At 47.1% G+C, this 27,609-nt stretch overlaps 10 protein-coding genes across 10 annotated transcripts; 6 read left to right on the forward strand and 4 right to left on the reverse strand.

Annotated features, from left to right (window-relative positions):
• Positions 1-1,956: 1,956 nt before the first annotated feature.
• N7520_000223 (uncharacterized protein) lies at positions 1,957-3,230 on the forward strand (the record flags this gene model as incomplete). Its single annotated transcript, XM_057134158.1, has 6 exons — positions 1,957-2,121; positions 2,216-2,235; positions 2,309-2,340; positions 2,392-2,453; positions 2,507-2,631; positions 2,684-3,230. 6 exons carry the CDS (start codon positions 1,957-1,959, stop codon positions 3,228-3,230), a joined length of 951 nt encoding a protein of 316 aa, XP_057000094.1.
• Positions 3,231-4,255: 1,025 nt separating this feature from the next.
• N7520_000224 (H3 histone acetyltransferase RTT109) lies at positions 4,256-5,896 on the forward strand (the record flags this gene model as incomplete). Its single annotated transcript, XM_057134159.1, has 1 exon — positions 4,256-5,896. The coding sequence occupies one exon, from the start codon at positions 4,256-4,258 to the stop codon at positions 5,894-5,896; it is 1,641 nt and encodes a 546-aa protein (XP_057000095.1).
• A 1,792-nt stretch (positions 5,897-7,688) lies between these two features.
• N7520_000225 (putative ceramide glucosyltransferase) lies at positions 7,689-9,513 on the forward strand (the record flags this gene model as incomplete). The annotated part of the gene is made up of 2 exons (XM_057134160.1): positions 7,689-7,825; positions 7,938-9,513. 2 exons carry the CDS (start codon positions 7,689-7,691, stop codon positions 9,511-9,513), a joined length of 1,713 nt encoding a protein of 570 aa, XP_057000096.1.
• A 210-nt stretch (positions 9,514-9,723) lies between these two features.
• N7520_000226 (ankyrin repeat domain-containing protein) lies at positions 9,724-10,441 on the reverse strand (the record flags this gene model as incomplete). The annotated part of the gene is made up of 2 exons (XM_057134161.1): positions 9,724-10,151; positions 10,204-10,441. The coding sequence occupies 2 exons, from the start codon at positions 10,439-10,441 to the stop codon at positions 9,724-9,726; spliced, it is 666 nt and encodes a 221-aa protein (XP_057000097.1).
• Positions 10,442-11,216: 775 nt separating this feature from the next.
• N7520_000227 (WW domain-containing protein) lies at positions 11,217-12,011 on the reverse strand (the record flags this gene model as incomplete). The annotated part of the gene is made up of 1 exon (XM_057134162.1): positions 11,217-12,011. One exon carries the CDS (start codon positions 12,009-12,011, stop codon positions 11,217-11,219), a length of 795 nt encoding a protein of 264 aa, XP_057000098.1.
• A 1,668-nt stretch (positions 12,012-13,679) lies between these two features.
• On the forward strand, positions 13,680-14,899 carry N7520_000228 (class I SAM-dependent methyltransferase; the record flags this gene model as incomplete). Its single annotated transcript, XM_057134163.1, has 2 exons — positions 13,680-14,455; positions 14,521-14,899. The coding sequence occupies 2 exons, from the start codon at positions 13,680-13,682 to the stop codon at positions 14,897-14,899; spliced, it is 1,155 nt and encodes a 384-aa protein (XP_057000099.1).
• Positions 14,900-17,905: 3,006 nt separating this feature from the next.
• On the forward strand, positions 17,906-18,449 carry N7520_000229 (hydrophobin family protein; the record flags this gene model as incomplete). Its single annotated transcript, XM_057134164.1, has 2 exons — positions 17,906-18,343; positions 18,393-18,449. The coding sequence occupies 2 exons, from the start codon at positions 17,906-17,908 to the stop codon at positions 18,447-18,449; spliced, it is 495 nt and encodes a 164-aa protein (XP_057000100.1).
• Positions 18,450-20,801: 2,352 nt separating this feature from the next.
• On the reverse strand, positions 20,802-21,289 carry N7520_000230 (ankyrin repeat domain-containing protein; the record flags this gene model as incomplete). Its single annotated transcript, XM_057134165.1, is given in 2 exon segments — positions 20,802-21,070; positions 21,082-21,289. Coding segments are annotated over 2 exon segments (477 nt in total), but the record flags the coding sequence as incomplete, so codon positions are not given.
• A 540-nt stretch (positions 21,290-21,829) lies between these two features.
• Positions 21,830-23,003, reverse strand: N7520_000231 (NAD(P)H-dependent flavin oxidoreductase; the record flags this gene model as incomplete). The annotated part of the gene is made up of 4 exons (XM_057134166.1): positions 21,830-21,973; positions 22,026-22,754; positions 22,826-22,908; positions 22,961-23,003. The coding sequence occupies 4 exons, from the start codon at positions 23,001-23,003 to the stop codon at positions 21,830-21,832; spliced, it is 999 nt and encodes a 332-aa protein (XP_057000102.1).
• Positions 23,004-24,110: 1,107 nt separating this feature from the next.
• Positions 24,111-24,873, forward strand: N7520_000232 (uncharacterized protein; the record flags this gene model as incomplete). Its single annotated transcript, XM_057134167.1, has 3 exons — positions 24,111-24,150; positions 24,224-24,308; positions 24,444-24,873. The coding sequence occupies 3 exons, from the start codon at positions 24,111-24,113 to the stop codon at positions 24,871-24,873; spliced, it is 555 nt and encodes a 184-aa protein (XP_057000103.1).
• Between the last annotated feature and the right edge of the window lie 2,736 nt (positions 24,874-27,609).

The following is a 27,609-nucleotide window of genomic DNA, read 5'->3' on the forward strand; positions in this document are numbered from 1 at the left end:
GGCAACAGTATCTCAATCGCTGTTCAACGTCGCCGTGGCCAAAGCTACGCCAAGTATGCTTGCAACCCTCGGATGGAAAATTTTTGGTACATTCTTTTTATACGGAAACTTCCGCTTTTTTATAGCCGGCTATGCGTAGGATTTGTTCTGGAAACCAAAGATTGGTCCCTATGCCTCAATCAAACACCGCTGTACCCGCGCTAATCTGATACTATAGGCTAGAACTATGTCTTCAACGCGTCTACTGAGGTGTCCAGGTGCGCTCTTGATTGTGCCTTTCTTAGGTCTTTCAGTTCTTCAATATCTCTTCAATGGCCCCTTTGCTTGCTCTTCTTCCCTCTCACGATGTTTCATTGCAAGATATTTGCGGTTGCGCGATGAAGTAACGGTCCAAATGGTCCATCGCATCATGTGCAGCCCAAACATAAATGTGGCTACCATTGAAAAGTAATCCGTCCAATGAGAAGCAGGGGTTGTAGCACATGGATGAGCGTATGAGTTCAAGACTAAAGTTGCAATATTGGTGAAATTCTTCAGTGATACATACTTCACTCATATCATACTGTATAATTTATAGCATACCTTAGATGAGTGCTTCAGAAAGTCCATCCACGCCAAGTATCTTTGAGCCAAAACTCCCACACAGTGAACTTGTCGATAGAGTAACAACCGGAAGGAAGGGTGACGGTAATGCTAATTACTCCAAGGACAAAACAATCCACCAAAATCCAGTAGGCCATTCGAGGGTAGAGAAAGCCAAACTCATCATGAGAGGGTTTAGAAGAGTGCAGAGGATTTGGAAAAAAATTTCTTGTGTTCGTATGAGGTTGGGATTTCAATCTAAGGAAATCAAGATGGTTGGAGGTCTACGGGGAGATGTACAGTTGAAGAAGTCTTGAGGTGGAATTATGTTTAGTACCCAGGCAAGAGCTTAAAGTTGGCAAGAGCCGATGTACATCCGTGCCAGGCAGCTCGTTCGTTTCAGTACCTCAGGCCTGCCTATTCTCGCATTCTGTCCTCAATGTCAAATAATTCCCGGCACTGACTTACGTGGACTAAAGGTGCTGATCCAAGCTCTTGGGCTACTCTTGATTCATGTTGGCCGTATTGTAATTTGTTTACTAGTGGTTCTTTTGATATATGGTAAAGCCTTTTACCATATTTGGAATTGATATACATGTATTCATATGGATGTCAGTCGCGCAAAATTCTCAATGGGAACCTTTCTGCCTTCTAGACAGATGCCTCTGCGAACAGCAACCACATCCCCGGCTATGAATAGTCTGCTTTTGGAATAACCAGCACAGTTCGATTCAGGAATTGCTATATGTACTCCTGGAACCACTCTTGTACACCCTGGGGCCTGTCTAATCCGATCAGGAACATACCCATGGCTTCGAGTCAACTAAATAAATCATGTTTTCAACAGCCTTTCCAGCCAGCCTTCAGCATATGTATCTACCCTTTTAGCTACGTGGCAATATACAAGTATATCAAACGTACATGTGGATTAAAAGTTACGTAGCGAGCAACGAAAATTTGAAAGATTGATATTGTAGGCAGGTACTGAATTCGTAGCCATGGGTATGTTCCTGCATCTCTCCTAACTTGGGGGAACAAATAGCAACTGCCATCCATTATCATTGCTCTACTTTTGGAATTGGAAACATAACTTATGAGATATTTCATTAGAGCAGAGTCAGATCAATAACAGCTGTAGCATTCAAATGGCAAATAATATAGTCAACTTAGTAGTTCTGGAGGGGCAGCACGACTAGCGTGTTGCGATTTATTGGGGTTATGCCGGATGCAGTTACTATGGAGCCAAAACACGTGGGTCAAGCCCGCCTTCCGCGTCAATTGCCCAAGCAAAACCCCCCTTCCAACTCTCAATTTCTCATCCACTTTTGATTTTTGGCCAAGTATATATTCCCCGGAATCTCTTTGTCATTAACAATGGTCTATTCCTCGGTGTTGGTCACGGCCGCGGCCCTGGCTTTGGCTGCCGGTCCGGATCCGGTTACCGGGACCATTACCTCCAGCCTCCAAAACATATTGGAGAACACCCATGGTGGCAACGAATATCATTATCCAACAGATATTACCCGAGATATTCTACCAGTAAGTTATCTGACATGCCCATTTTCCCCTCACATGTCCTTTGTCTTCCCCTATCGATCACCATCGCAGGATTTGGCTAACGTCATACGTACAGATTCCCGTTCATTCCCACAAGTAGGTTGCGGATTAAAAACAGTCATCAATTGACATCTTTATTTGATTAGTATTCTGATCTCTTGTTGTACAGTGACTATTGGCGCCAAGAGCCATTCTGGACGGGTATGTCGTACTGAGCTCGTTCGCCACATCTTTTTAACCAATTTCTTTTAGGCTTGTCAAAAGGCTGTACTTCAACTGAAGCAGATGTTTGGCTGTACAATGGTACGCTATATGTTCGTATTCCCCTTCACAATGGTCATTGAATGATGCAGCTGACATGCCACAGGTTGGTCATGATCAATCTGCCCTGACAAAGGACCGCACACTTGAAAGCCTCTATATCAATCCAATCCTCGATGTCTTAAATCGCCAAAACCCAGGAAGTCCATTTGTGACTGAACCCACAAAAAAGTCAGTGCCCCTGAGATTCAATGTCGTACTATTGCTGACTGGTTCAAAATAGTGGTGTTTGGGATACCACTCCAGATCAAACACTTTACTTCTTCATTGATGTGAAGACCTCTGGACCTGAGACCTTTAAGGCCGTTATTGAAGCTTTGCAACCGTTCAGAGAAAAAGGCTATCTTTCTAAAGTCGAGGGCAAAAACGTGACTTATGGACCGGTCACCATTATTGGGACTGGTGAAACTCCCCTTGAAATGGTGACTTCTGCATCCGAACGCGACTACTTCTTCGATGCTCCTCTTGCAAATCTCAATGACTCTAAATATGACAGTATTGATGGCACAATTTCACCTATCGCGTCCACGGACTTTGCTGCCGCAGTTGGCAAGCTGACTGCTGATACGGACCCGGTCCTTAATGATACGCAACTCAAGGCTCTTCGAGATCAAATTTCGGAAGCAAAGGAGCGTGGCATTGGGGCAAGATATTGGAACACTCCAGCCTTTCCTATCCGGACGCGAAACTTGGTCTGGAGGACGCTGCTACGTGAGGGAGTCACTCTTCTCAATGCCGATGATCTTGATGCTGTGACCTCTTACTTTTGAGTCATATCAATTAGTGGGAAGAGTCTTTCAAAGATTATCTCGGCATAGTTGTAACTAGCAGCATAGGCAGTAAAACTTGGTCTAAATGATCTCCCAGTATAATAAATGTACACACATGTTTCACGGCTCCTTCCCACCATAACCACGTTTTGCCATAATCGTCATTTTTGCAACAGGAGCCCTCGCCATTTGAATGATGGAGATACTTCCAGACTGTCAGAATGTTGACGAAGCCTGATCATCTTCACGTCATTGGATAATCAAGAGATCTAACCTTATACCAATGCTAAGTCACCGTTGGTTCGAGTCTCTACCGTTAAATTTCCATGACAAACTCCGCGGCTCTGCTACCCCCTACCAAATTTTCTGCTACACACATGACAAACTGTTATGAGGTTTTGAGCCTTGATATAATTTCATACACATGATTTGCCGGAGATCGCTCTTGACCCAATAGCCACATTGACCTAAGAAAGACGGAACAATGCATGTCTCATAAACTGGTGGGCTTTTCGTGAGATATTGTTCCATGCAAACCTACCTCGCGCGACCCAAGCACTTGAGGACCAGGAGTGATCTCCGGCACAAAATGTGCCTCAGGTAGAGGGGGCTCTGGCACGGCCATACTCAAGTGCTGTTTAATAGTATGTAATGAACTATAGATTGTAATGAATTGAATATTATAGTATGGAGGGAAATGAATTTTTATTGAATGTGGGGAATTCCGTGTCTACATCGGTATACATCTCCACTTTTATAGAGACGAAATTTAATAATTCGGGGACCTTGGGCATCCAGCGGTTCGCTTCCATCCAGTATCATGAGATGCTATGTTTTTGTGGTTGCGGGAAGAAATTAATATGTGATCATATCATCGCTCTGTGGTTTGAACTTCCACTCGCAAGAATTCATCGGTATCTGGCACGTGATCAGCGACGACAGGGCAAAATCGTTGCATATTTGAGCTCCACTACTTCTCAGTCCAACCTCGCTCAACGCCCAATCTCATTGGTCCAATCTGAAAAATGGCAGATGGCGATCTGGGAGATCTCTTGGCCAAGGTGCTCCCCACCGGGGCCGAGCTCACTGTCCGCCATATCTCTTCAACACCCGCCCCAAGTGCCGCCCTTTTCGCCGCGGCGCCTGGCCAAGAGCCCGAGTCCACCTTTTGCGAAAATCACTTCCTTTCAGTCTCTATTGACTCACCCAAAGATAATGGCGCCGAGATCATTGTTTTCGGAATGGAGGTATTGGTCTACAATTCTGCCCACCTGACCACTATATTCGTGTCTAAGGCCGATTCTACTGGCTTTCTGCATCTACTTAAATTACCACATAAAGTGTCGGTACTCAGATTAATCAGCCACACGTTTTTGTCTCACCTAGCTCGCACTCATCAGCGGCCGGGGGTGCGTTTGGTCGTTTCTTTGTTCGCCCGTGCTCAGAGTCAATACCTCTTTCCTGGTAGCATTGAGAATCCCGAAAAGCATGTCCTTGATGACCGGGGTCTTATCAAGTGGTGGTGTCGAGCCGTGGACCCGATTCTTAGCGAGCATGAGCCTGAATCTGTCTCACAGGACACCAAGCCCCTCGACCAGACAGTCGAAGCCGCCACGGCTTCCGCAACTGCATACCTCATTGTTCCGGGATGCGATCGTCTGGAAACGCGTAGCTTCTTCCCAGCCACTGCCAAATCCGATGTTCAGGGTCGTCCTCGGTGGCTCGCAAGTTACCCGCTGAAGCAAATCGTTCATGATCCCTCGGCTCCACCGCGATGCTTAATTCCTCGACTTCCAGATGATCCCAAGACACGTTTCTTGATTGATCTGGATGATGAACTTCCAGAGCCTGTCGAGGGTGAAACCCTATCCCCTCGTACTGGTCAATGGCGAAGTGTCAAGTCTGTGGATCAGTTCTGGGAGATGATGTCGTTTCGACAGGAGTGCTCTGCCGGTCGGCTAGTTGGATTTCTCTGGCTTGTCATCAACCCTCCTGGTCTGATGAACTCAACAACAATGGCTAGCCAGACCCGTGGTCCTAATACCCCTGCTAAAACGACGGCAGATTCCGACGTGGCAGGATCATCCAAGCCGACAGGGGATGAGCCACCAGAGAATTCCAGCGTACAGCTTGAACCTTTAGAGGAATCAACCGCACCAGCTACAGTTACACCAAAAGAGTCTCCTAGACTCACAGCAGTCTCTTTTGACCACCCATCCAGAGGCCCTACTGACACAACTCCCACGGACGCAAATCCGTTCTTCTGGCCCGAAGCCGGTCGAGGACACGTGGTCCTCAGCGAATCTGATTATAAGAAGATGATGGACGGGGTCCTGGATCATTTCTACGATGAGAATGAAATCGTCGCCAGCACCAAGACCTATGTTGATCAGGTAGCTTCACTGGCTGACCAACTTACATGGGGTAAACGGGTAATTGGCACCCATGTGCCCGAGGAAACAACAGCTCAAGTTGGAGCTATCAATAATATCCTGGATAACAATTTGGTTCGCAAGAGGAAGAAGCCGGAGGGCAATGGAAACCCTACTAGTGATGCAGATGCAGGCCCAGTACAGAGCGGTTCAGATGCCATACCATCGGCAGAGCAACCAGCAGCTGTTAATGTGCTTAGTGCTGGTCTTTTGCGGAAAAAGAAAAAGACATGATTATTTTGGGTCTCTGCTTGGATCAGGAGTTTTAGGATGGCTTTGATGCTCTGGCTATTGGGTCGAATCTGGGTTTTGGTTGCTGGATGCCATTTGGATATTTATGACCATCGTGCTTCCAACATTTAATTAAATTATTTCAGTTGACGTGGCAATTTTTCATTCAATATTGAACAACATACATGTACCTTCCTTGTAGGTCTGCTAGACTTCTGAGTATTTCCCTCCCATAGAGCGGTGCTATTGAACCATGCCCCCCTCTGCCATAGTTAGAGTGATACTATGGATGATTGCCTAGAAAGGAACCTTGAAAGAAGCCTAGTAGCTGCATTTGTTGGGAGTCTTGGAGATAACAACCATACTAGCCTTAATCGGGGTATGTTTACCTCCGCCGCTCAGTTATACCTAGTTCAGACTTCAGACTTTGAGTACTTGATCACCTCCACCATGCCCACCACTACTCCCTATACCAACTCCCCTTCCTCCACTAGGCTTAGTGCAAACGTTCAGAATATCAATACGCTAGCAGTGCATCAATTCAACTTCACTAGTGGCCGTTCAGTTTAAGTAAAGCTCTCAAGGTAAGCTTTCCCATCCTCATATTGTCCTCTATATCGTTTCCTCCGCCATACCACCACACAACAGTAGTATATATCGAGTTTCTCTCATCTGCTTTTCGAATGACCCTCTACACCAAATACTGGCCCAAACCAAAGACATTGACAACTGGGCGAAGGAATTTTGAGAAGCTAGTTTCGGTGAAGACAGAGACTAGCAAGGACTCCAAGCAGGAAGCGCTGTCACCTACCTTACAGTGATGCACATTGACTACAAGCTATGGCGCTTATTATGTGCTCCAATTTTAAGGTAAGCAATCCCCGTTCCTTGTAGTCGTTTCGAATGGGGATCTGCTCGCCAGCAATGGGGATTTCTTACTTTTGAGTTAGGCCACAAATATCGCCTACCTACTATGCACGGACACTCAATGCCGGTAATTTCTTGCTCTGTCAAGCAATCGCATCAATGCTGGCCTTTAAAACCTCACACCAAAAGACCTTCAAGGAGCGCCTGTGTAAAAGAATAGCGCTGCCAGGCCTACCACCATCAAGATCAAGATGGGTTTATCTGGATGTGCCAAACTTCACATTTAAAGGCAAGGATATCCGTCTTACACATTATGTGATCAACCTGCTATACCAGCTCAATTCATCTTTCGTGAATGGTTTCAAATGTCGGTTTTCTTAATATGGTGCAACATGTGTATACTGTATTAGGGTCGAACCATCTTGTGCATGCATCTGATAATCACAGTCGCAGGCCACGTAATTGAATTTCTTTTATACCATTTTTCCATGTTTCTTTAGTCGGATAGATCCTTTTGTACATCTCGCATAGCCTCTTATGCATTGGATCCACGGATACACCATTCGGAGGCCACGGAATACTCCAGGCACCAACGGAGCCGCAAAACAAGCCATACAAATAAAGACATCACATACACAAATACAGTAATTGAGAGATCTATGCATCTACTTTTCGAGGGCTCTAAGTATATAGGTAGCTGCTCTAAACACCCTCATTTAACCCCAACAACCTTGGAAATGGTACGCGTAACTTGAAAGGCGGTGCGACAGGCAAAATGCCGCAGTATCCGATCCGCGATGCACTCAGCTCCACACCGGCCCGACTAACGCACATTTACCCATTTACCCTTCACCTTTCATCCTCCTGCACTCGGAGCTGGATCTTTCTGTCCTAGAATGTCCTCCCCGTCACCCTTCCTTCAGGTCCCATGCTAGAGCCGCCCTCGCATTCCCTCCGGCTACCCATCGGTGATGGCGATATGCCCGTGTCCGTTGCGGCGGGCTGGATCGCACTGATCTGGTATATCGTCGTGGTTTCTGTGTGTACGTTAGGGTATTTCCAAATGTAAGTTCCCTGCACATAAGAAGCTTCGTGTTTTTTTGTTTCCCCGGACGCGCGGGGGAAGTAAACTAGCGCTGCCCGATTACGACTGTGGCTAATCACAAAGTCAATTCAGTTGGAGACACTTTCTACAACAACCACGCCGGTCTCGCCTTGCTACGGCCTCCGACGCGCCTCATGTCACTGCCATTCGCCCCGTTAAGGGTCTGGAACCTCATCTTTACGATTGCCTGGCCGCCACCTTTCGACAAGATTACCCGCGTGACAAGCTGACCATCTGTCTATGCGTCTCGACCCGCGATGACCCTGCCTACCCGGTTCTCTGCAAATTGGTCGAAGACTTCCCCGACGCCGATGCACGTGTCTTTGTCGAGGAGGAGGATCCTTTACTGCGTCGCGACGGATCAAATGTCTATACGCTTGGGCCGAATCCAAAGATCCGAAACATGAGCCGTGCCTACCGTGAGGCCAAGGGTGATATCATCTGGATTATCGATTGCAATGTGTGGGTTGGAAAAGGTGTATGCGGTCGCATGGTGGATAAGCTTTGTGGAACAGGAGCGAAGCCAGGCAAGAAGTATAAATTTGTTCACCACTTGCCTCTGGCTGTGGATGTTACGGGGGTAAACAACCTCAACGAAGAACGACAGGCTCTGTTGGATGCTTCTCGCGACCCCACGGCCGCAACCGATGCGATGTCATCTGAACGTCCGGAAGACGGGTTCGGCAGTATGATTGCTACCGGAGGTGGCCGTCTAGAAGAGTTGTTCCTTTCCTCGGCGCATGCGAAGATGTACACAGCTATCAACACGGTGCTCGTCGCACCATGCATTGTGGGCAAATCTAACATGTTCCGCCGCTCGCATCTAGACTACCTCACAGATCCATCGTCAACAGGTTCCAATCTCCGTCACCCCGGTATTGACTTCTTTTCGGACAATATTTGCGAGGACCACCTGATCGGTGACTTACTCTGGCGAAAGAAGGTGCGAGAGGAGAAGGAAACTCGAGAGAAGTGGGGAAAACACGCCATGGTTTTTGGAGACCTGGCCTTCCAGCCCGTGGCAAACATGCAAGTTCGGGGCTATATTGCCCGACGAGTGCGATGGCTGCGGGTTCGGAAATTCACTGTCCTCCTCGCAACCCTTGTAGAGCCCGGTACTGAGTCATTCGTATGCTCACTTTATGGCGCTTGGGGCATAACAACGGCATTGGCACCGTACCTCGAACGGAAGGGTCTCGAATTTGCATCTATTCTTGGAACATGGGCGTCTTTTTATGCCATCTTTGCCCTCAGTATCGCGTCTTGGATATTAGTGGATTGGAGCCTCTATATCAAGCTTTTTTCTGCAAAGACCGTCGAATTGGACGAGGATACTCCGTCTTTTGCGCGACCTCTGCACCGTAATTCCTCTCAAGCAACCCACCGTCCATTTTCACAGTGGTTCGCTGCGTGGCTCGGCCGCGAACTTCTCGCTCTACCTATCTGGCTCTCGGCTGTCTACGGTGGTGTGACTGTTGTCTGGCGGGACCGACGCTTCAAGGTCGGATTCGATGCCAAAGTCCGCGAAATAGACGCCGACTTGACAAGGCCATCGGAGGGCTCTTATTCCACTGGTTCTGTGGTTGATTGGTTTCCAGTCTCACCACAGAGCAATCGTGAGAGGGACGGCAAAATCCGCCGTGATTGATGACCACATCATGTACACTATACAAAAACTTCATAGATACCCCGGTTTGACATGGAATCTCGGGTCAACTTCGAGATATTCTCCATGTTCGCCATCAAAATGATCCCTTCTACATAGTTTTACATATCAAAAAGAAGCAAATGGCTTTTGTCTATATCCTTATCTTTTATTCATGGATCCATAACCACATCAGTTACTCCCACATCTCACTCACGCCGAGCTTTGTCCCTCATTAGCACCACTCTCCAACGCAGCCGCTTTCTCCGAGCTAAGCAGCCACTCAACAACCTGTCTGCCCGCAGACATCTCTCCATTGGACTGGCCCTCACCACCCTCAGCCTCCTCACTCTCACCAATAGTCATCTCAATCTCCTGGTTCCCATCCTCATCCTCCTTGACCTCCTCAGCAGAAGCAGACCACGCAGCCCGCTCGGCAAGGAAAACAGCATCGTGACCCGCATCATTCTTAATAGCAAGATCCGAGCCAGCCTCAACAAGAGCCTTAACACACTCCAGATGCGTGTTCAGAGCAGCCCAGTGCAGCGGCGTGTTACCATTGTGGTTACGGTGATTCACGAAAGCTGCAATCTGCGCCGCATCCGCACCAACAAGTTTTTGAAGAAGAGCATTGAGGATTTCTAGAAGAATCAGTAAACGAAGAATCAAATCAAAGATAATGTTTTGCCTTACCGGAGTTTCCATTTGCGGCAGGGAAATGCAACACGCAAGAGCCGGTGCCGCCTTCGCTTTCTTCTTCCATGTCGATGGCAGATGCTACGATTTGCCACTCTGGGCAGCTGTGCTGCGAGGCCAGGGCGGCGATGTCGGCGTTCAAGGCCTCGAGATCACCAGCTCGGGCATCATAGATGAGGTCGTCAATTGCCTCGGCGGAGAGTGCGATAGGCACAGTGGGCTTTGTGGAAGACATGATGTGGATGTCTAGATAATAGTTTGAAAACCTAAGTACAGAACGCTGCTTTGAAGTTGGGCCGCAAACTTTCCAGTAGAATAGCGGGTCACTTTTTTTTTCTGCGGAGAATTTGATATGTTCTGTGGTGGGGTGTTAGCATTGATCTGGAGATATTTGTATTCGTGCCGAGTCGAATGTGAAAGAGAATTAATTTAAAGGATCAAGATCAAAATGAGCAGATTAGTCTTTTGTTCTGCATATTAATTGGATCTTAGCATCAAGATTTGCGGCGTTGATAAGCGCATTGATCAGCGATGCAATTCGATCCACCAGAACATGGGGTAGGTCTTGGAATTTGGTGCGGGCAACCAGATAAACTCATGGGCTAGATTAAAAGGGATTGATATGTCTTACCTCTGCGTTTGTTTCCTTTGAGTAGATCTTGCTGAACCGATGTTCGCCACGATCGAAGAAACTTTGATATGTCAGTCACATGACCCCGCGGTGGGGTCAACCATGTCTATACATACGAACAGGAATAAGATGAGGAATAGAAGGAAGAAAACAATCTTGCATGTTGATTGATTGGAAGTTGATGATGATACATATGCTGTTTGGGTAGAAATTACGAGTCGGTCAGAAAAAACAACTGCCTCTATACACAAGTCCCCAGGCAGAAAAAAAAAGGTGGAAAAAACAACCACAAACGCCCCAAATCCATCACCCAGTTTGGGCGGGTATATCACACAAGCCTGGTGATGATGCGAATGAAAGAGTCCCAAAGTAGCACTCCTTAGTCCCGTAACCATGCCCTCCGCTTCTCTTCTTTCTTCTCCCTTCGCTTTTCCTTGAACTCCTTCAGCTCCTTCTTGCTCAGCTTCTTAGCGCTCCGCTCAGCACGCAGACTCCGACCATCGTGAGAATTAGCCGCAGCATCAACATCAAAGTACGCATTCATCTGACGATGAGACTTGTTCTCATCATTGTGATTCTCCGGGTTGATAGATGATGCCTGCCATCGACCTGTAAACCGATTGAAGGCTCCAGCAGCAGCATAAGCCGCAGCCTGATCGACAACCGCTACTTCCGGCTCTTGTATTTTTTTTTCATAATGCTGCGCATATGAGGCTGTCGGGTCATAATCTCCGTGGATAGCGGGGTTATAACCACCTAGCACGGGCGATTTTGGTCTCGGTTCTTCTGTCTTTGCGCTGGGTTCTGTGCCAGGAGCTGGTGGTTGGTCGGGTACGCGAGGGTTCTCCCATTGTGAGAGGCCTGTGATTCGGTTGTAGAAATAGTATGCTTGGGAGGTCGCATCCCATACGGGCTCCCATCCGTCGTCACTGGGCTGGCCAGGTGGTGCTTCGGAGGGGAGTGGCGGCGGGATCTCATCGGGTAATGGGGGGGCAGCAGCTGTGTCTTCGGGCTCGGTTTGATGTTGTGATTCTTCCTCCTTTTTCTGATCTGCCGTGTCCTCTGGCTCGTGTTGTTCCTTTTCTGTCGCGGTGTCGACTTTCTCTTGCGAGCCGGTCGGACTGCCCGCGCGTTCCTCTTGGGGATTCGCAGAAACACGCGACTGGTCAGACATCCTGGCGGTTAGCACTGCTTTCCTGTTCTAGGAAGGAGTAAACGCAGAGAAGTAACGCGCTGGAACATTGGCGTTTCGGGGTTGGGGCGCAAGAGTCGCAGATTGGACTCACCGCCTAGCTTAAAACGGAAGAAGTATAAGAGCTAAGCTACGTACAGAATCTACAGATGATATAATTTGTGAATCTTCAATTTTTAAAGTTGTTTCCTGCTTTTTTTTTGGTATATCCTCAGATATAGTCTGAATTCGATATTTCATTTCTTCCATATGAGTTATAACAGTGACATCTTATAGTAAGAGCCTGGCCTCGGAGGAACGAATAGAGGCTTTTGCTGCACTAAACTGAGAGCAGTGTGCCATAATTTAAATAGAAAATCAATGAATTAATGGATTCTCATAGACTACTAGCAACTTCGTCTTGATTCTCCACCTCCCCGAGAAGTTCCAAGTACATCCCTAAAAACCACCGTCCTGCCATAAAAGCTATGGCGATGATAATGCTGATTCACCTGATCCCAAAAGATACCTACTGCAGCATGATTCCACTTCCCAGGAGCTTTCAACAGTTCCCGACGATCAAATGGAAGTCCAAGGCCCCTTTCTAGATCCAAAGTCCACATATTCAACATCTCATTGCAAATGAGAAGCCGATCGACAAAACTACTGTGAGGGAAGGGGCCAGGCACTTCTATAGATAGAATGGGGTCACTAATAATTTTAAGCATGCATTCCATTTCAACTTCATGAGTCGAGGATTCCCAAGCTGTTCCATGGAGGACTTCGTCGCGGGCGTGGTCTAGAAGCTCTCTGTCCGTTTTGTCTTTATTGTGAGAATAGTTGAATCGCATATGAACCCACATGTGGGGAGCCCCCGGGTCTTCTTGGGTGGCCATTATAGGGACTCGTCACGAGGCTAGGATATACTGTGTCTTGGGTGAGTGGGTTTATTTCAAAAATGTGGATTATATCTGTGTTCTGCGTGGGATTTGTTGATCTTTTATAGATATCTCTTGGCTCAATTGAGGGACTGTAACTTGTTAGTATTCTGACAAAGACTCGGACTTTATACAGTTTCAAAGTTCTGATGTCATTGATATAAGATCCTTACATAATGCCTGAATAGTTTCAAAGAGACTGTATCCTTGCACATGTGGCGTTTTGAAGGCTTTCTTTTATCAATTTGCTTTGTTTGCATTTTTCTTATTGTTCTAGATGTCCTGTCACAAACACATTTTCCGATTTACTACAGCTGATGACAAATTCACTTTTTGCAGGCCAATTATACTTTGTCGTGCGTTAGTCTAGTGAGCCTCGGTCGTTCTCCTCAAGTTGGTAACTTACCCCCTTGTATTTGTATACATTAAATACCGTATAGGTATGTTTTGTCCATGTTGAAGTTCGAGAAGCTTCTCTGCAACCCAGTTCAGAGATATGTGGTCTTTCCCTTGCAGAAAAAGATAACTGATAGATAGGAGCGCTGTTTATAAACCATATGGATCCAGAGTGTCGTGTATTCGAAGCGGGTCAGAATCCCAATTAGTCTGTATGCACCGTTACCCGTTACTAGTTCATAAGCCACGTGTACTCCGTAATACTCTGTTATTAACAGGACGTTGTTATTGGCTCTTGGCGCAAAAGTACCGTGCGTGAAGAAGCGCTATAATACCCATGGCCCACATCCTTGTAACGGCGATTTCTTTTAAATCCATCACAACCCTGACGATCCGCAATCCGTCACACTTGCCATCTGGCTCCACCCCAACGGTCGTCACAATCACCGGTCTACCACGGTTCAGTCTCATCATGGAGAAAAAGATTACTGTCGATGTGGATCCGGATTTGCATTTAATGACAGATGAATACAATGCTGATGATTGGACTTCCGAGACCACTTCTATTGGCTCCTCTCTATATAGAGGCCTGATGTCGAATGGCCGCAGATACCAGTCCCTGAAGTCTGACGAATATTGCTTCCCTGCCGATGAAAAGCAATTTGAAACCTACGATGCTGCGCATCTCGCAGCTCTACTCGTGGATTCCGAAGAGGACAATCTCCTATTTCAGTCCCCGATAATCCCTAGAAACGTCCTTGATATCGGAACTGGAAAGGGTTCCTGGGCAATTGACGTTGCCGACATGTTTCCCAATGCACAGGTCCGTGGTGTGGACCTTTTTCCACCGCCAGTTAGCTGGGTGCCCCCTAACTGTGTTCTCGAGGTGGACGACGTTTTACAAGAGTGGACCTGGCGTGATAAATTTGATTTAATTCATCTCCGCATTATGGCCAGTGCTTTTACTCCTGAAGAGATGGAGAAGTTGATGGCGCAAATCTACGACCACCTAGAGCCCGGTGGATGGATTGAGCAGATGGAAATCCATCCAACAATCTATTGTGATGATAATAGCGTTGCGCCTGATAATGTCTTGTTTGATATTGGTCCGAGGTGCGACAAAGCCACTTTTAAGGGATTAACAGGATATCGCTGACAGTATTTGATTCGTTTTCTAGGTGCGACGCTGCCGCTAATAACTCCGGGAAGCCTATGGACCTTATCAGAACAATGCGATCCACGATTGAGAAGGCCGGCTTTGTCGACATTCACGACAAACAAGTCAAGTGGCCTATTGGGCCATGGCCTAAGGACAAAACAATGAAAGAGCTTGGATCAGTCAACCTCCACCACTGGCTGACTGGTATGGAGGGATATACGATGTATCTAATGACTAAGTTTGGGAGCCCGACCCCGTGGCGTCCAGAGGAGGTGCAAGTCTACAACGCAAGGATAAGAAAGGAATTGCTGAATCCTCGTCACCACACCTATCAGCGTGCGAGAAGAGTCTGGGCTAGAAAACCATTGGTGGAACCGAAGATTGAGCAGCATGACTAGTGACCAGGGCAGTCGCCGATGCTCAGTGGCAGGTTTGAAGTCTCGCCGTGGCTGTTCCTCTCCTGGGCTGCAAGGACTCGAGGTTCGCCAGAAATAATAAGGATAGTGAGGCGCCTTTGATCAAGCAATGTCTTTATTCATCTTGTTATTCATTTTATATATTTTACATGCCTCCTGACCCAAAAGACGGTCGCCCATGTGCTGGGCTTAACTTGAGGACCTCCTTGCATGATGGAGTTAAAGCAGCACTGGTTTTCGTTCCCTGTCGTAAATCATAAAAATGGGCATGCACGAGTGTTTTTGGCAAAAGCTAGAACGGATAGCTGAACTTCATCATCATTGGACGAGAATTCCGAGCTGAGGTCTGCCCAGCTGTAGGTCGCAGTTGGTCGGCCAAGCTGAAAGATCAATATCAGAGAGAGGGGAACAGACAATGATTCAGACCCATCTCCCCTTTCTCATCAATTTCAATAATAAATTATATCTCTCCATCTTCTGGCGTACAGAACAAATCTTCTCCACATTAGATTACTTCCTATATTCCACCCATCCACGATGACGGACACCCCCCTTTGACACCTTCAAATTATATACCAAACGAACACCCATGGACTCGAATTTATAAACAAACAATCCGCTGCTGCACTCAAGAGCAACCCAACTCCCGCAAAAATCTTGATTCGGAGGACGGAAAGTCTCGAAAAAGCTAAAATCTAGAAAGGAAGTCAAAGTGAAACATCCGGTCTTTTGACACCTGGACCCCGCATTTGAACTTGTCCGACCGCTAAGTAATACCAGAAAGGTCTAGCTATGTATGGCTGCACTGCTAGATTGCAATATAGGAAGTGATGATTCCATCATCCAGGATTCAGCATTGTCTGCGTTGCCACATAGTCTGGATTTTTGTTAACTCATATAACTAGGTCAATTAGCATTGACTCTCTTCATCATTTGTGGAAGTAAACAAGTATCGTAGGTATTCAATGAGTATTTGCTTTCGGTGGCGATGTGCATGACATATATAAAATGACGTCTGGACTGACATGTCATATACATGGCTGGAGATGCAGGATAAGCCTCCTTAGGCACACAGACGAGCCTCAGGCTTTTTCTAACCCACATTTGAAGTTTGACATCCAGGTTCATATTTTGTTGGAACTGTGTAGTTAAAACGTTTTCGAATCCGTCATAACCTTCAAAATCGATTTTTGGGTGGTGGTCTGGTGCAACCTACAACGATGAGGAGCAGAGCGGGTGTATACATGTATCACCACAATATATATCATTCTTACCCTACCAGCATCTTGAACATTACAGTACACACTTCCAGAGTCAAGCACCTCAATCTTAAAAACAATCAATATAAATGCTTTCGCGCAACGTTGGCGCAATTCAAGCTCTAGCACTTGAGTAAGTAGCTGCTCAACACCAGTGCTGTTCTATGTGGTAAATTCTGGTAAAATCTACAAAGACCTGCAGTTCGCAGATGGATCCAAGATGTCAACTATTTGACATCGGTAACAGGGAAGAGAAACGAAGACTGGAATTATACTACGATGAAGTCACAACAAAACTACATCAAAAGGCAGTAAATGATAAGTAACTTGAAGTGCTCAATTTAGTATGGTATATGTCCCAGTTGACAGCGAAAGTGCCCAACAACATCTACAAAGACTTTATGAACCCAGAAATGAACCAAGTCTTAATCTTAATCTCACTACTACAGTTGATTCAACTTCCTCAATCTGAAGGAACCAAAGAGGTCTGGTCACATAACTCCAATAACTCACGCAACTTAGCTAAATTACGATAGACATTGAAAGAATTGCATCTGATATTGATCATTCCAAGACGAGTTGGCTCACTATGTTTATCTTGATTTGATGTTAGCATCTCGTAAATTGACCAGGGAACCGTTAGTCAAACGCAAAGTAGGGGTAGCCAGGATTTGAAACAAGGGACCTAAGAACACTTTCGCTGGCATAGTAATCACTGACTCAAACATCAAAACACTGCAACAGTCTAGCTAGAGTGTGTATGTCCAAACCAGTCTAACTGCATCCCACCTACGCCATTGTTTTCTGAATCGACCTCACATGTTTCGATCGGAGAGTTCTCGAGAATTACAGAGTTGTTATTTGCAATTCTTGCTCGTAGCTCAAGGGCGTGAAACAATGCAGGGAGAGTTGGGGTGAGCCCTGTGATTCGCCAAGCTAAGAGGCCGGTATCCCTTGCAGGATGATTTACCGTGCGTCGAGCACTCCACAAACCCAGAGTTTGGCCCGAGCCCAATCTAAGCCTATTGCTTACCGACTATCCCTATAATATCTACTAGATTTGGTAGGGCCGTATGCATACCTTGTCGGAAGTGCTGCAGGGACAAGAGGCTTGAAGCTTTGTTTTGCCCCCCTATAAAATTGGTGGCTGGGATGGGATAATATATCCGAAAACCCACTTCGGAGTAGATACATTGTTGGGATTTCCGGTGCTCAAGGGTATTGAGAGATATTACAATGCACCTCATAGCGAGAATAAACTACGTCACAATAAATGTGACCGATGCCCAGGTTGAAGTGTTGGTAATTTTTATAGTATGTGTAGTAATTGTCATAGCATGTGCCTAAATCAGCAGATGCATAATGGGAAACCTGTGGATCCCAGGAACAGGGCGAGAAGATCGGTCAAGAATGCGAGGACTCGGTCTCGCGTGAAGGCCATACCCTAGACCAGTAGATCCATACCAGGAGACAGAGAAGCTTGGCAAGTGGAGTCATCTACCCTCACAGGGTGCATTCCGGGGGGAGGGAGGGGAGATCTTAATAGTAAGAAACAAGAATGGAAGGGGCTCACAGACCTCCACTGAATTGTATAAAGGATGCCCATTCATCGCCGCAATCTACTCTTTTCCATCAAGCATCACACTCTTTAGTCTTCTTTTCTTTCGAGTTCCAGTCTTTTCAATCTTTCTCTCCGAGACCTTCGTTCAATCCCGAACCCACAGACACAATGCAGTTCACTATCTCTACCGTTCTCGCCCTCGCTGGCCTCGTTGCCGCTCTTCCCCCTGCTGCTCCTCCCATGGCTGGTGGCATCGGCAACGCCAACGGCGTCGGCAACAAGGGCAACACCCAAGTCCGCTTCCCTGTCCCCGACAACATGACTGTCAAGCAGGCCCAGGCCAAGTGTGGTGACCAGGCTCAGCTCTCTTGCTGCAACAAGGCCGTCTACGCCGGTGACACCACTGATGTCAACTCCGGCATGCTCGGTGGCGCCCTCGGCAACCTGGTCGGTGGTGGCTCCGCCTCCGAGGGTCTTGGTCTCTTCAACCAGTGCTCCAAGCTGGATCTCCAGATCCCCCTCATTATTGCCATCCCCGTCCAGGACTTGGTCAACCAGAAGTGCAAGCAGAACATTGCCTGCTGCCAGAACTCCCCCTCCAGCGCCGTAAGTCCATCCGAACTCTTCGATTTGACTTTATCTAACATGTGCATAGAACTCCGACCTCATTGGTCTCGGCCTGCCCTGCATTGCCCTTGGCTCCATCCTGTAAGCGCCTCTCGCTTTCTGGCACTTTGCGAGCAGCATTTGAAGCCATGGCGGGGCTTTGGGCCTTTGGCTCAGTTGGCTTCAACATGAAGTTGGACGGTTATCGATCACCAGGGATGGAATGTGGTTCGCTTAGTACTTGATTTGGATATTCGGGCTACCTGTTGCCTTTGCAGACTGTGTATCATTAACTGTGTCATGTGGCACCTCCTCGGAGAAAGAAGACTGTTTTGTTTACCTTGTTTCTCATGGTGCTTTTGCTTCTTGTCTTGTGCATTGGATCCGTTCTTAGCTGCAGTCTAGCTCGGTTTTCTTCGCATATATAGATTAATAATTAGAATTGTGCTTTCCTCAGCCTTCTGTAGACATTGGCCAGTTATCATACGTTCATGTAAACGAAACCCTTATGGTTCTTTTTTCGTACACATGATATACAGTAGACATCAACGGTCCTAGCAATATCATGTCAATTCCCCTCAAACCATCCACCTATTTTTAATCAGTTTGTAACTCTCTCAGTCAACGTTAACCCATCATCAATCAGCTATATAAGTCCATCCATGTACCTATTCCCATACTGTGAAGCTCTCTGCGTTACCAATTAGATGATCCATAAACCCGTTCTATTGATTTGTAAAACAACTTTCCATTCACGCTGCTATTTTTGTCGATGGTCATTCATAAAATCACCAAGGTCTCCCATATCCATTCCTATTCCACATCCCAAACTCCGTATCCCGACTACTCAACCCATTAAGTTCAAGCCACTTTAACTCCGCCTTCTCATCAATCAAAAAATCGTCTCTAAAACTCGAAGAACCCAACCACTTCGAATTAGCCGAGACTCGCCCCCTCGACGAAGGCCTAATCTTCAACGAAGTACTCTTTAACAAACCCGTCACCGACCTTTTGATTTTCGAGCCTGAGTTTCTGTTCCCATTCCCATCCTGGACAGTCCCAATCCGCACACTCCGAGTTCGACGAATATTCTTCCTACTCCACTTCTCATCTGTATCGATGGGATCCTGTAACTTCTTCACCGGTGCATCAAATGGTGATTGTACCGTATCCATTTTCAAAACTGGATACTCGGGCATAGACAATGCTCTCACGGTACGTCTGGTCGCTGGATCCAAAGCCTCGGCGTTGTCCAATAAACTTTGCAGATTCAGATCTGCAGGTGTGAGGCGTTTTCGGTGTGTTGGGGACTCGGTTGGTATGATAGGTTCTTGGTTTGAATGACGGATTGTCGAGGCGATGCTATCTACCCTTGTGAGGGAGGCTGCATTGGATGGGATCTTGATTAAGTTTGAGTCTTCGTAGTGGGGTCTGCTTGGTTTGCAGGTGGATAGTTTGCGGGAGAGTTTATTGTTGCGTATTGAGTGGGTTATTGTGGAGATGAAGCCCATGGTGGATGTCTTTGTCTGTTATAGAATGAATGGTATAGGGGGAATATCGTAGATGGTGGCTTGTAGATTGCGGGGAGCGCAGATGATAAAGCAAATGAATCTATGGGGCAAGGGGGATTTGAAAAATACTGCTGTATCTTCACTTGAGGTGTACGAATTATACCTGTTATCCTGTAGAGTCTCGATCTACCGAGCTACTTAATCCTGTGAAACCGCCGATCGCTTCAGGTAGCTGATATCGTTTATCGTCTCTACAAATCCTCGGAGTCGATCCTCAAGACTCAAAATTATCGAAAATAACGATGCTACGAGAAAACTAATGGGACTTATTTTGGCAATTGCATGCAGTCCTGAAGGTAAAGGATCGTACACAGCGGTGACAAGACCGATAAGACGAGTCCCGCACAGCAACCAATGCGCCAAGCAATGATCAGAGCTTGCAGAGCGCCTCTGCAAGTCTGCACGGCTAGCCAGAACAGATCCAATCGCAGGTGCTGCAGCTTGCATTCCCCAGGTGATGCCCAAGGGCGCAACGCAAGGTTGCCCCCACAACCCCTTACCAACACGAGCTTTAGGTTTACGTCATTGAGTGATTTAATATCGCAAGTATGTATGGACTTTTGTTCTTCCAAATGTTCTTGCACGGCTGGAGATGAGTAGAATGTGGGATCTACAACATCGATCTCGACGGAATTTGGGAATATGCAGTATGCCGCATTGACCTCTTCCCGCCAAGTGCTTTGGCTTTGAGACAACGGTGGATGGTTCGAGATTCTCCGTACATGGCCAATGGTTCAAGAAGTGAATGATGTTCAAACGTGCACTAGTATCACATAGAAGACCTGAGCGCGACTCTCAAAAATCAAGCTGAGTATGCGGGAGGAGGTGCAGAAACAAGTCCACTTCGCATGGCCGCCTTCCACGGCATACTCAATCGGCGTATATTGTCACACATTCTTCATATGAGTCTCAGGCGTAATGCCGAGCATACGCTCAATCATACTGTGCTTTATTCCTCGATCATGTTCTATAAGAAGCTCACAGATCTCATGGTGACCTTTCTTCGCTGCCTCTTGAAGCGCAGTATCATTCAGGCGGTCAGCAGTGGAAGTGAGTACCCCTCTCCCATTTAGAATGAATGAGCCATGGCTTTGTCCCCGCGGATTGCTGCAAGTTGTAGCGGTGCATGTCCGCTTTGGTTGCTGCAGTTCCTTGTCTTTAGATCACTTTCGATCAGTAATCGGGCAAACTCTAGGTGTCCGTTGTCTGCAGCTAGATGTAGCGGAATGGACTTGGTTTCGTTTGATCTCAATGGCGAAGCGATTCGTTCCAAGAGGAGCCTGGCGATATCCCAGTTTCCTTGTTCTGCTGCTATATGGAGTAGTGTCTTGTCGAATTCATCTATTAGGTCTGCATCTTCTCCAGTATCCAGGAGGGCTTTAACAGCATCAATATGTCAATTACTGGTTGCAGTGAGGAGGGCCGTGAGAAATCTTCGATTTTTTTCTTATCGGACATGTTGAGGTTGGGGGAACTGTAGTAGGATCGTAATATGGTAATTCCATGCTTAGTTAGTACTTGTTTCTTGGTAGCTGTCAGTCAAGGTGCCTTTGTGCCGTGCCAAGCCCACTAGGCTCTTATGTACAGGTCTAAGCCCGCCAGAGTAAACCTTAGCCAGGATATTCTGGCTTCGTCTTACTGAATGGGATCCATGAAGTTCGTTTAGTACGTCTTCGTTGAGCCAATAATTGTCAATCTGTCAATATCATGAGGCATTCCTCAATGAAGAGAACCCGTACTACTATGTAGAGTAAATAGTTCACACCTAGTGAGGTTGTACTTGGGGTCTAGAACATTTATCAGATCAGAAAACCTATGAGACACGAATCTTCATTGAATACAAGCTAGCCCCGACTCGAAATGATATTTAAATAATCGTTCTATTACGTCTTCGAACGAAATCACGCTAAAAGGCTCACAGTTTACTAGCAGGAGCATCGTTAAACAAAGATCGAGTTCGGTTCATAGCCTCCAGGGCCTCCTTCTCAATCCGCTCGAGCAGAACCTTGCAAGTTGGGATATCGTGAATCAATCCAATAACCTGACCAGCAGTCCACACCTAGGCCACACGTTAGCATAAACCTGGGAAGCGTAGGTAAATCACAACTTACTCCATAGTCCTTGTCACCGTTGATGAAGACCTCGCGGCCACGCTTGCCACTTACATACGGCGCGATCTCACTGAACTCGCCAGTAGTGCTCTCCTTCTCAACCTTCAACGCATCCTTAGTTACCTGGTTGGCAAACAGACGCGAAGTGTTCTTCCAGCGACGCAGCACAAGAGCAGTATCCGTCTCGTCGGCATTAACGATCGCCTCCTTAATCTTCTGATGAATAGGAGCTTCAACGGTACTCATAAACCGAGTACCCATGTTGATACCCTCGGCACCAAGAGCAAGAGCAGCAGCCAGACCCTGTCCATCGGCGAAACCACCCGAAGCGATGAATGGCACGCCTAACTCCTGGCGCGCACGGCTAAGAAGAATAAAGTTCGTAATATCGTGTTCGCCAACATGGCCAGCACACTCGAAACCATCGATAGACAGAAAGTCCACGCCCAGCTTGACGGCGGACTTGGCATGTCGGATGGTGGTGCACTTGTGCAGAACGATGATGCCGGCCTTCTTGAGCTGCTTGATCACTGGGCCGGGGTTGTTACCCGCGGTTTCGACAATCTTGATTCCCTCATCGATGATCACCTGGGCATATGCGGCGTAGTCTGGGGGGATCATGGCGGGGAGGAGAGTCAAGTTGACACCGAAGGGGTACTTGGTCATGGTGCGGCATCGTCGGATTTCTTTGCGCAGGTCTTCGGGGGTGGGTTGGGTGAGGGCAGTGAGCTGGTCGAAGAGTTCAAAGTCAGTATTGGACAAGACAAGAATGAGGTATCACTACACTGAAGGAGACCTACAATACCCAATCCACCTGCGTTGCTGACAGCTGAGGCCAGCTCGGCATATCCCACCCACTGCATGCCACCCTGCACAACGGGCACTGTGGACGGTCAGTATATTGTATAAAAGAGGTGTGACCGCTTCATGCATACCGCGGATGCCCAGCTTGCGCGTCAGGGCGGTATTGAAAGGCATGTTGGAGAGCGAGTCGCTGAGTATCTAATCAGATGAGCGCTGATGCGAGATTTATGGCTTTGAAGCAAGTGAGTCTAATGTATGATGAACAGAGTAAAGACAAATGGAGAAGATGTAAAACCCAGAGATGTAGAATAAAAAGAACCCCAGGATAAGGGCTACCCGCGGACCTATGCTGTGGGGGAGGCGCAAGTTGCCGAGGTTCGCGGCCCCATATATGGATTAGTCGTCTTACCCCGAGTGAGGAGAACAATACGGAGTACATTTGGCAGGAATTTAGTTTAGTACACCAGTGGGGATTGATGAAAATCTTGGAAGGTCAACTCATAGATATTTATTTTTCAATGCATGTGAGCAAGCAAAGCATAGGAGACTATTTCATCAATCCAGTATACTTACAATGTTGAGGTGGAAGTAGCATGTGATAAAGCCTTAATGCTGGAAACTCATTCGAAAGAGTATGAACCCCGATATATATTTGGTCTGACCTACATCTGGTCTGACTCAGATCATAAAGATCCCGGGGCTATGCATAGATGTGAACAAGACAACCGTCGGGATGGCGCCAATGGATGCCGAGATTGACATAAAATCAACCCCCCTAGATTTACGTGCAAACAAGCCATGTCAACATAAGTGACAATAAAGCGCTTTTCCTGATTCAAGCCATGAATTACGATAATTTAGATGTAACCCTGAATATGAAACCCCTCGGACTCATGGAAAGAGCCAAATGGGCGATTAACGACGGGAGATATCCTTCTACGAATCTCAATAATCCCTCAAGGTCGCGACAGAATGTCGAAACCAGAGGGTGCTGACATCAACTTCATCCCAAGAAGTGGTACATCAATGTGAGCGGAGACTCGTGAGGAAGGAAAAGACCAAGGGGAAAAAGTTGAGAACAAAAGTGGGCGACAAGCGAGATATATCACGTGATCTGGATGTCCCCGGGAAGAAGGATCTTCCGGATGTAATTGCCTGCATTTCCATTGGTTCCCGGTTCGCAATCCCGTGACGGGCCAAACCCGAGGTTACCGTTCCGATCATTCGCGATAGTCGTTCTTCTCTTCACAAAGTGAAGGAACATCGCCAACAGACAGCATCATGTTCTCTCAGAAAGTTGCTCAGCAGTCTCTGCGACGGCGTATGTCCTACCCGCGTCTACAGAATCCCAGAAATGACCCCATTTGACTGACAATTTCCCCCCGGAATCGCAGTTGCCGTCCAGCAGCCGAACCTCATGCAGTCAATGGTGATGCGCGCTTCGCCCGCTTCCATTGCGCTCGGCAACGTCCAGAAGAGGTCAGTTCTCTCGCATCTAGACAGCCTACTACATTTCTCCAGACGAATCTCGACATTCTCGAATTGACATCCCCTCGAGATCCATACGTCATTCGCAAGCCCGATCATTAAAACTAACCCGACCATCCTAACTAGATCCGTCTCTTCCAACAACGAGGAAGCTACTCAGATCCTGATCAAGCAGCGCCTTAACCGCCCTGTCGCCCCTCACCTGTCTATCTACAAGCCCCAGATCGGCTGGATCGGTTCCTCCCTCCACCGTATCTCTGGTGTCGCCCTCTCCGGCACTCTCTACCTGTGGGCCGCCGCCTACCTCGCCTCCCCCACCTTCGGCTGGCACCTGGAGTCTGCCTCCATGGTTGCTGCTATGGGCGCTCTTCCCGTCGCCGCCAAGGTCCTGCTCAAGACCACCTTGGCCCTCCCCTTCACCTACCACGCCATGAACGGTATCCGTCACTTGACCTGGGATCTGGGCCGTGCCCTGACCAACCCTGCCATCATTCGCTCTGGCTGGGCCGTCATGGGCCTGAGCGTTACCAGTGCGGTTGCTCTTGCTTTGCTGTGATTCATCTCTCATACCTCTGAGTTTCCTTGTGTTATTAAAATGATTTTGTCGAATTATTATACATGAAATCTGGTCCAGTGGCGCGGCTTTCAGAAGGCGCTATTTCTTTTATTCAACTATGTGATTTCTTTGATTTAATCCTGCTCAAGTCTCGGATCTATTTGTAGTTCGAGTGCTTTGGCACCAATTTATGCATTACTTATCTATCCGTATTCCGCTTCTACTAAACTTTTGGAAGGCGATTGATTAAACTCCAGCTGGTAATTTAGACACTCATTCAAGGTCCAGTTCACATTCAGTCTTCAATATTTCGACAAGGATAACACTAGACGACAATCCCATATGGTAGCCCATTCCATCATTCATATAAAACCAAAAATTGCAAAAGACGATCAAAATGCTTTGAAAAATGGTCTAACTTGGAATTAGGTCCGCTTTATAGTTTCCCCAATCAGTCAAGAGCAACTTACCTATTGGTCTGCTTTTCATCAACGCCAAAAAAGGAAATCCAATGGTAGTCATTCAAGCCGGACTTGGAGGAGGGTTAGGAGGGAAGGGCCGCGGTGAAGGCGGATCTTGTACGGAATGATCGCAACATAACATTCCTTCTTTAGAAATATAGAAGCCTGGAACTGAGACGAATAGGGTGTTGCAAGGCATTGTGATTTATATGTTTCGAGAGGATAGTAATGCAGAAACAGCGGATATCTGGAGGTCGAACAAGCTTGACAGGTACCAGAAATATAGAAGAATTGATGAATAACAAAAAACAAATCCATTCGGCTGATCCCCTCATTTAATAGTCCACAGACCCCTACAATCTTGGAACAATCGGGGCCTTCTAGACTCCAAACCTCGTCGTACACCGCCATCCGAACCCAATCCATCCAGGAAGCCCGTTTGAAATGAATAATTCATCTTAAGTCGAGATCGGGAATCTCTCGGTAACCACTGCAAGGTCCCGACGAAAGGGATTTGATGTATAAACCGTAAACCGTTGGACGGAGCTGTCACACCCGTCTCGATCGTTTTTGCCTAGGTGTGATCCATGAATACTATATCTCCGATCCGTCAAAGCTACCAAGGTACTATTTTACGTTGTCACAAGTTCTACTGTTTGAATCATTCATGTGGGAGATTTTAGTCTGAGGCAACTAGAGTACTCCGTATTCCGCAGGGAAGAGATGGAACAAATCATTGGATTCCATCCGTCCAGACTTTGCTTTACCTGTGATGATCATTTTCTTGAGCTTCCCGGTGCTGCAGGTTTCTGTGGAGTGACACCAGCGGTCTGAGCCAATCCTCGGCTTCTTGCAGGGATAATCTGCTTTCTGGAAGATTGTTTTTGTTTGGGCTTTGTTTGTGGTAGATGATTCCACGCTGTTACTGACCAGTATTTAGTGGGGAAATGGGTACATCTACTGGTATCGATGTGCTGTTTTATCAGATATGGAAGGCGAATTGCGAGGGTGGATTAGTGATCTTTTAATTAATTTCGATTTGGGCGTGGCAATCAACCTCTGAAGAAGAGGCTGATCGAGGAACTATCTTTGTGTTGTAACTTGGTACATCGCCACTGATACATGTCTGTGCCTATACAATAAGATTGTACATGTACACATACCTTGAGAATTGCAAAATAACTGTAACCTATAAGTATCCAGCAAAGCCAAACATTAGGAAACACTGCATAGACACGTGGATCAAGCGGTGTGTTCCGCAGGACAAAACGTCTGCCTTAGTCATGGATTACAGCTTGACCTGATAACACAACAGATCATTTCTGAGGATCATCCAGTACGGGAAAAAAGTGATTATTCGAACCAACCACAGTGTCTCGGCCGGCTCCACGGCTGCTGAAACCCGCTAGCGACATCAAGTAGTCTCAAAATCGGTCGTGCTTCGATCTTGTTCAACCCTACCTTTTGTTCGGCCGGGGGAGCTGCTTACATGGAAGCCCACCGAATATTCTCCGTGAACTTGTGCCGTCTGTGTGATCTAGAACCCTACTTCTTCGAGATCGGTGCTACCGTAGGCGGCTGCCGGCTGCCAGCTATGGGCCTGTGGTGGTTAGGTCGCGCTTAGATTCTTGCGATACGTGCTTGTATCGCCTGGCGTCCAATCGTAGAGCTAGATGGGGTTACCTAGCAGTTTTTCCGGAGGTGATGGGATTTGTGGGCTCATACTAAGCTCTGTTATCCAGAGAAGGTTGTTGCTGGGTAGAGCTTATTACCGGTAGCTAACCATCTGTTGGAGTTTGTTTCAACGGGAATATGCAGCGGGAATTTGATGTGGTATGGAGACTTTTCAGGTAAATCACACAGGACCACTGCATTAGGGAATATTGAATCTTCCAGGTCCATTAATTCAGAAACAGTTGACCGCTAGAACCGATTCTGCGAACTGTGCCAGATAAGGTAAGTCATGACGGGATTAGACGATCATTGAAGCATGGCGGCAGCGGGTGTTTAGCAGCTGAATTCCGTGGCCAATGGGAATCGGAAGATTCTCATCACAATCTGATGTATCATCCGCTGTTCCAGGTCTAATGAAAATCCAATCATACTGAGGGAAATGGGAAGCAATAATCAATCCACTTGCCAGCGGTGAAGAAGAAAATCCCGGTCCTTCTCCACGTTCATTTTGACATGCAAACTGAGCAATCACATCTGCATGGGATTTTGGTCCTTGTAACATATGCATGCTCATCTTAATAGCTTTCACTAAAGGGCGAGC

This window comes from Penicillium odoratum, assembly GCF_028828045.1.
Source record: "Penicillium odoratum strain IBT 22623 chromosome Unknown utg000001l_segment0_segment0, whole genome shotgun sequence".
NCBI lineage: Eukaryota > Fungi > Ascomycota > Eurotiomycetes > Eurotiales > Aspergillaceae > Penicillium > Penicillium odoratum.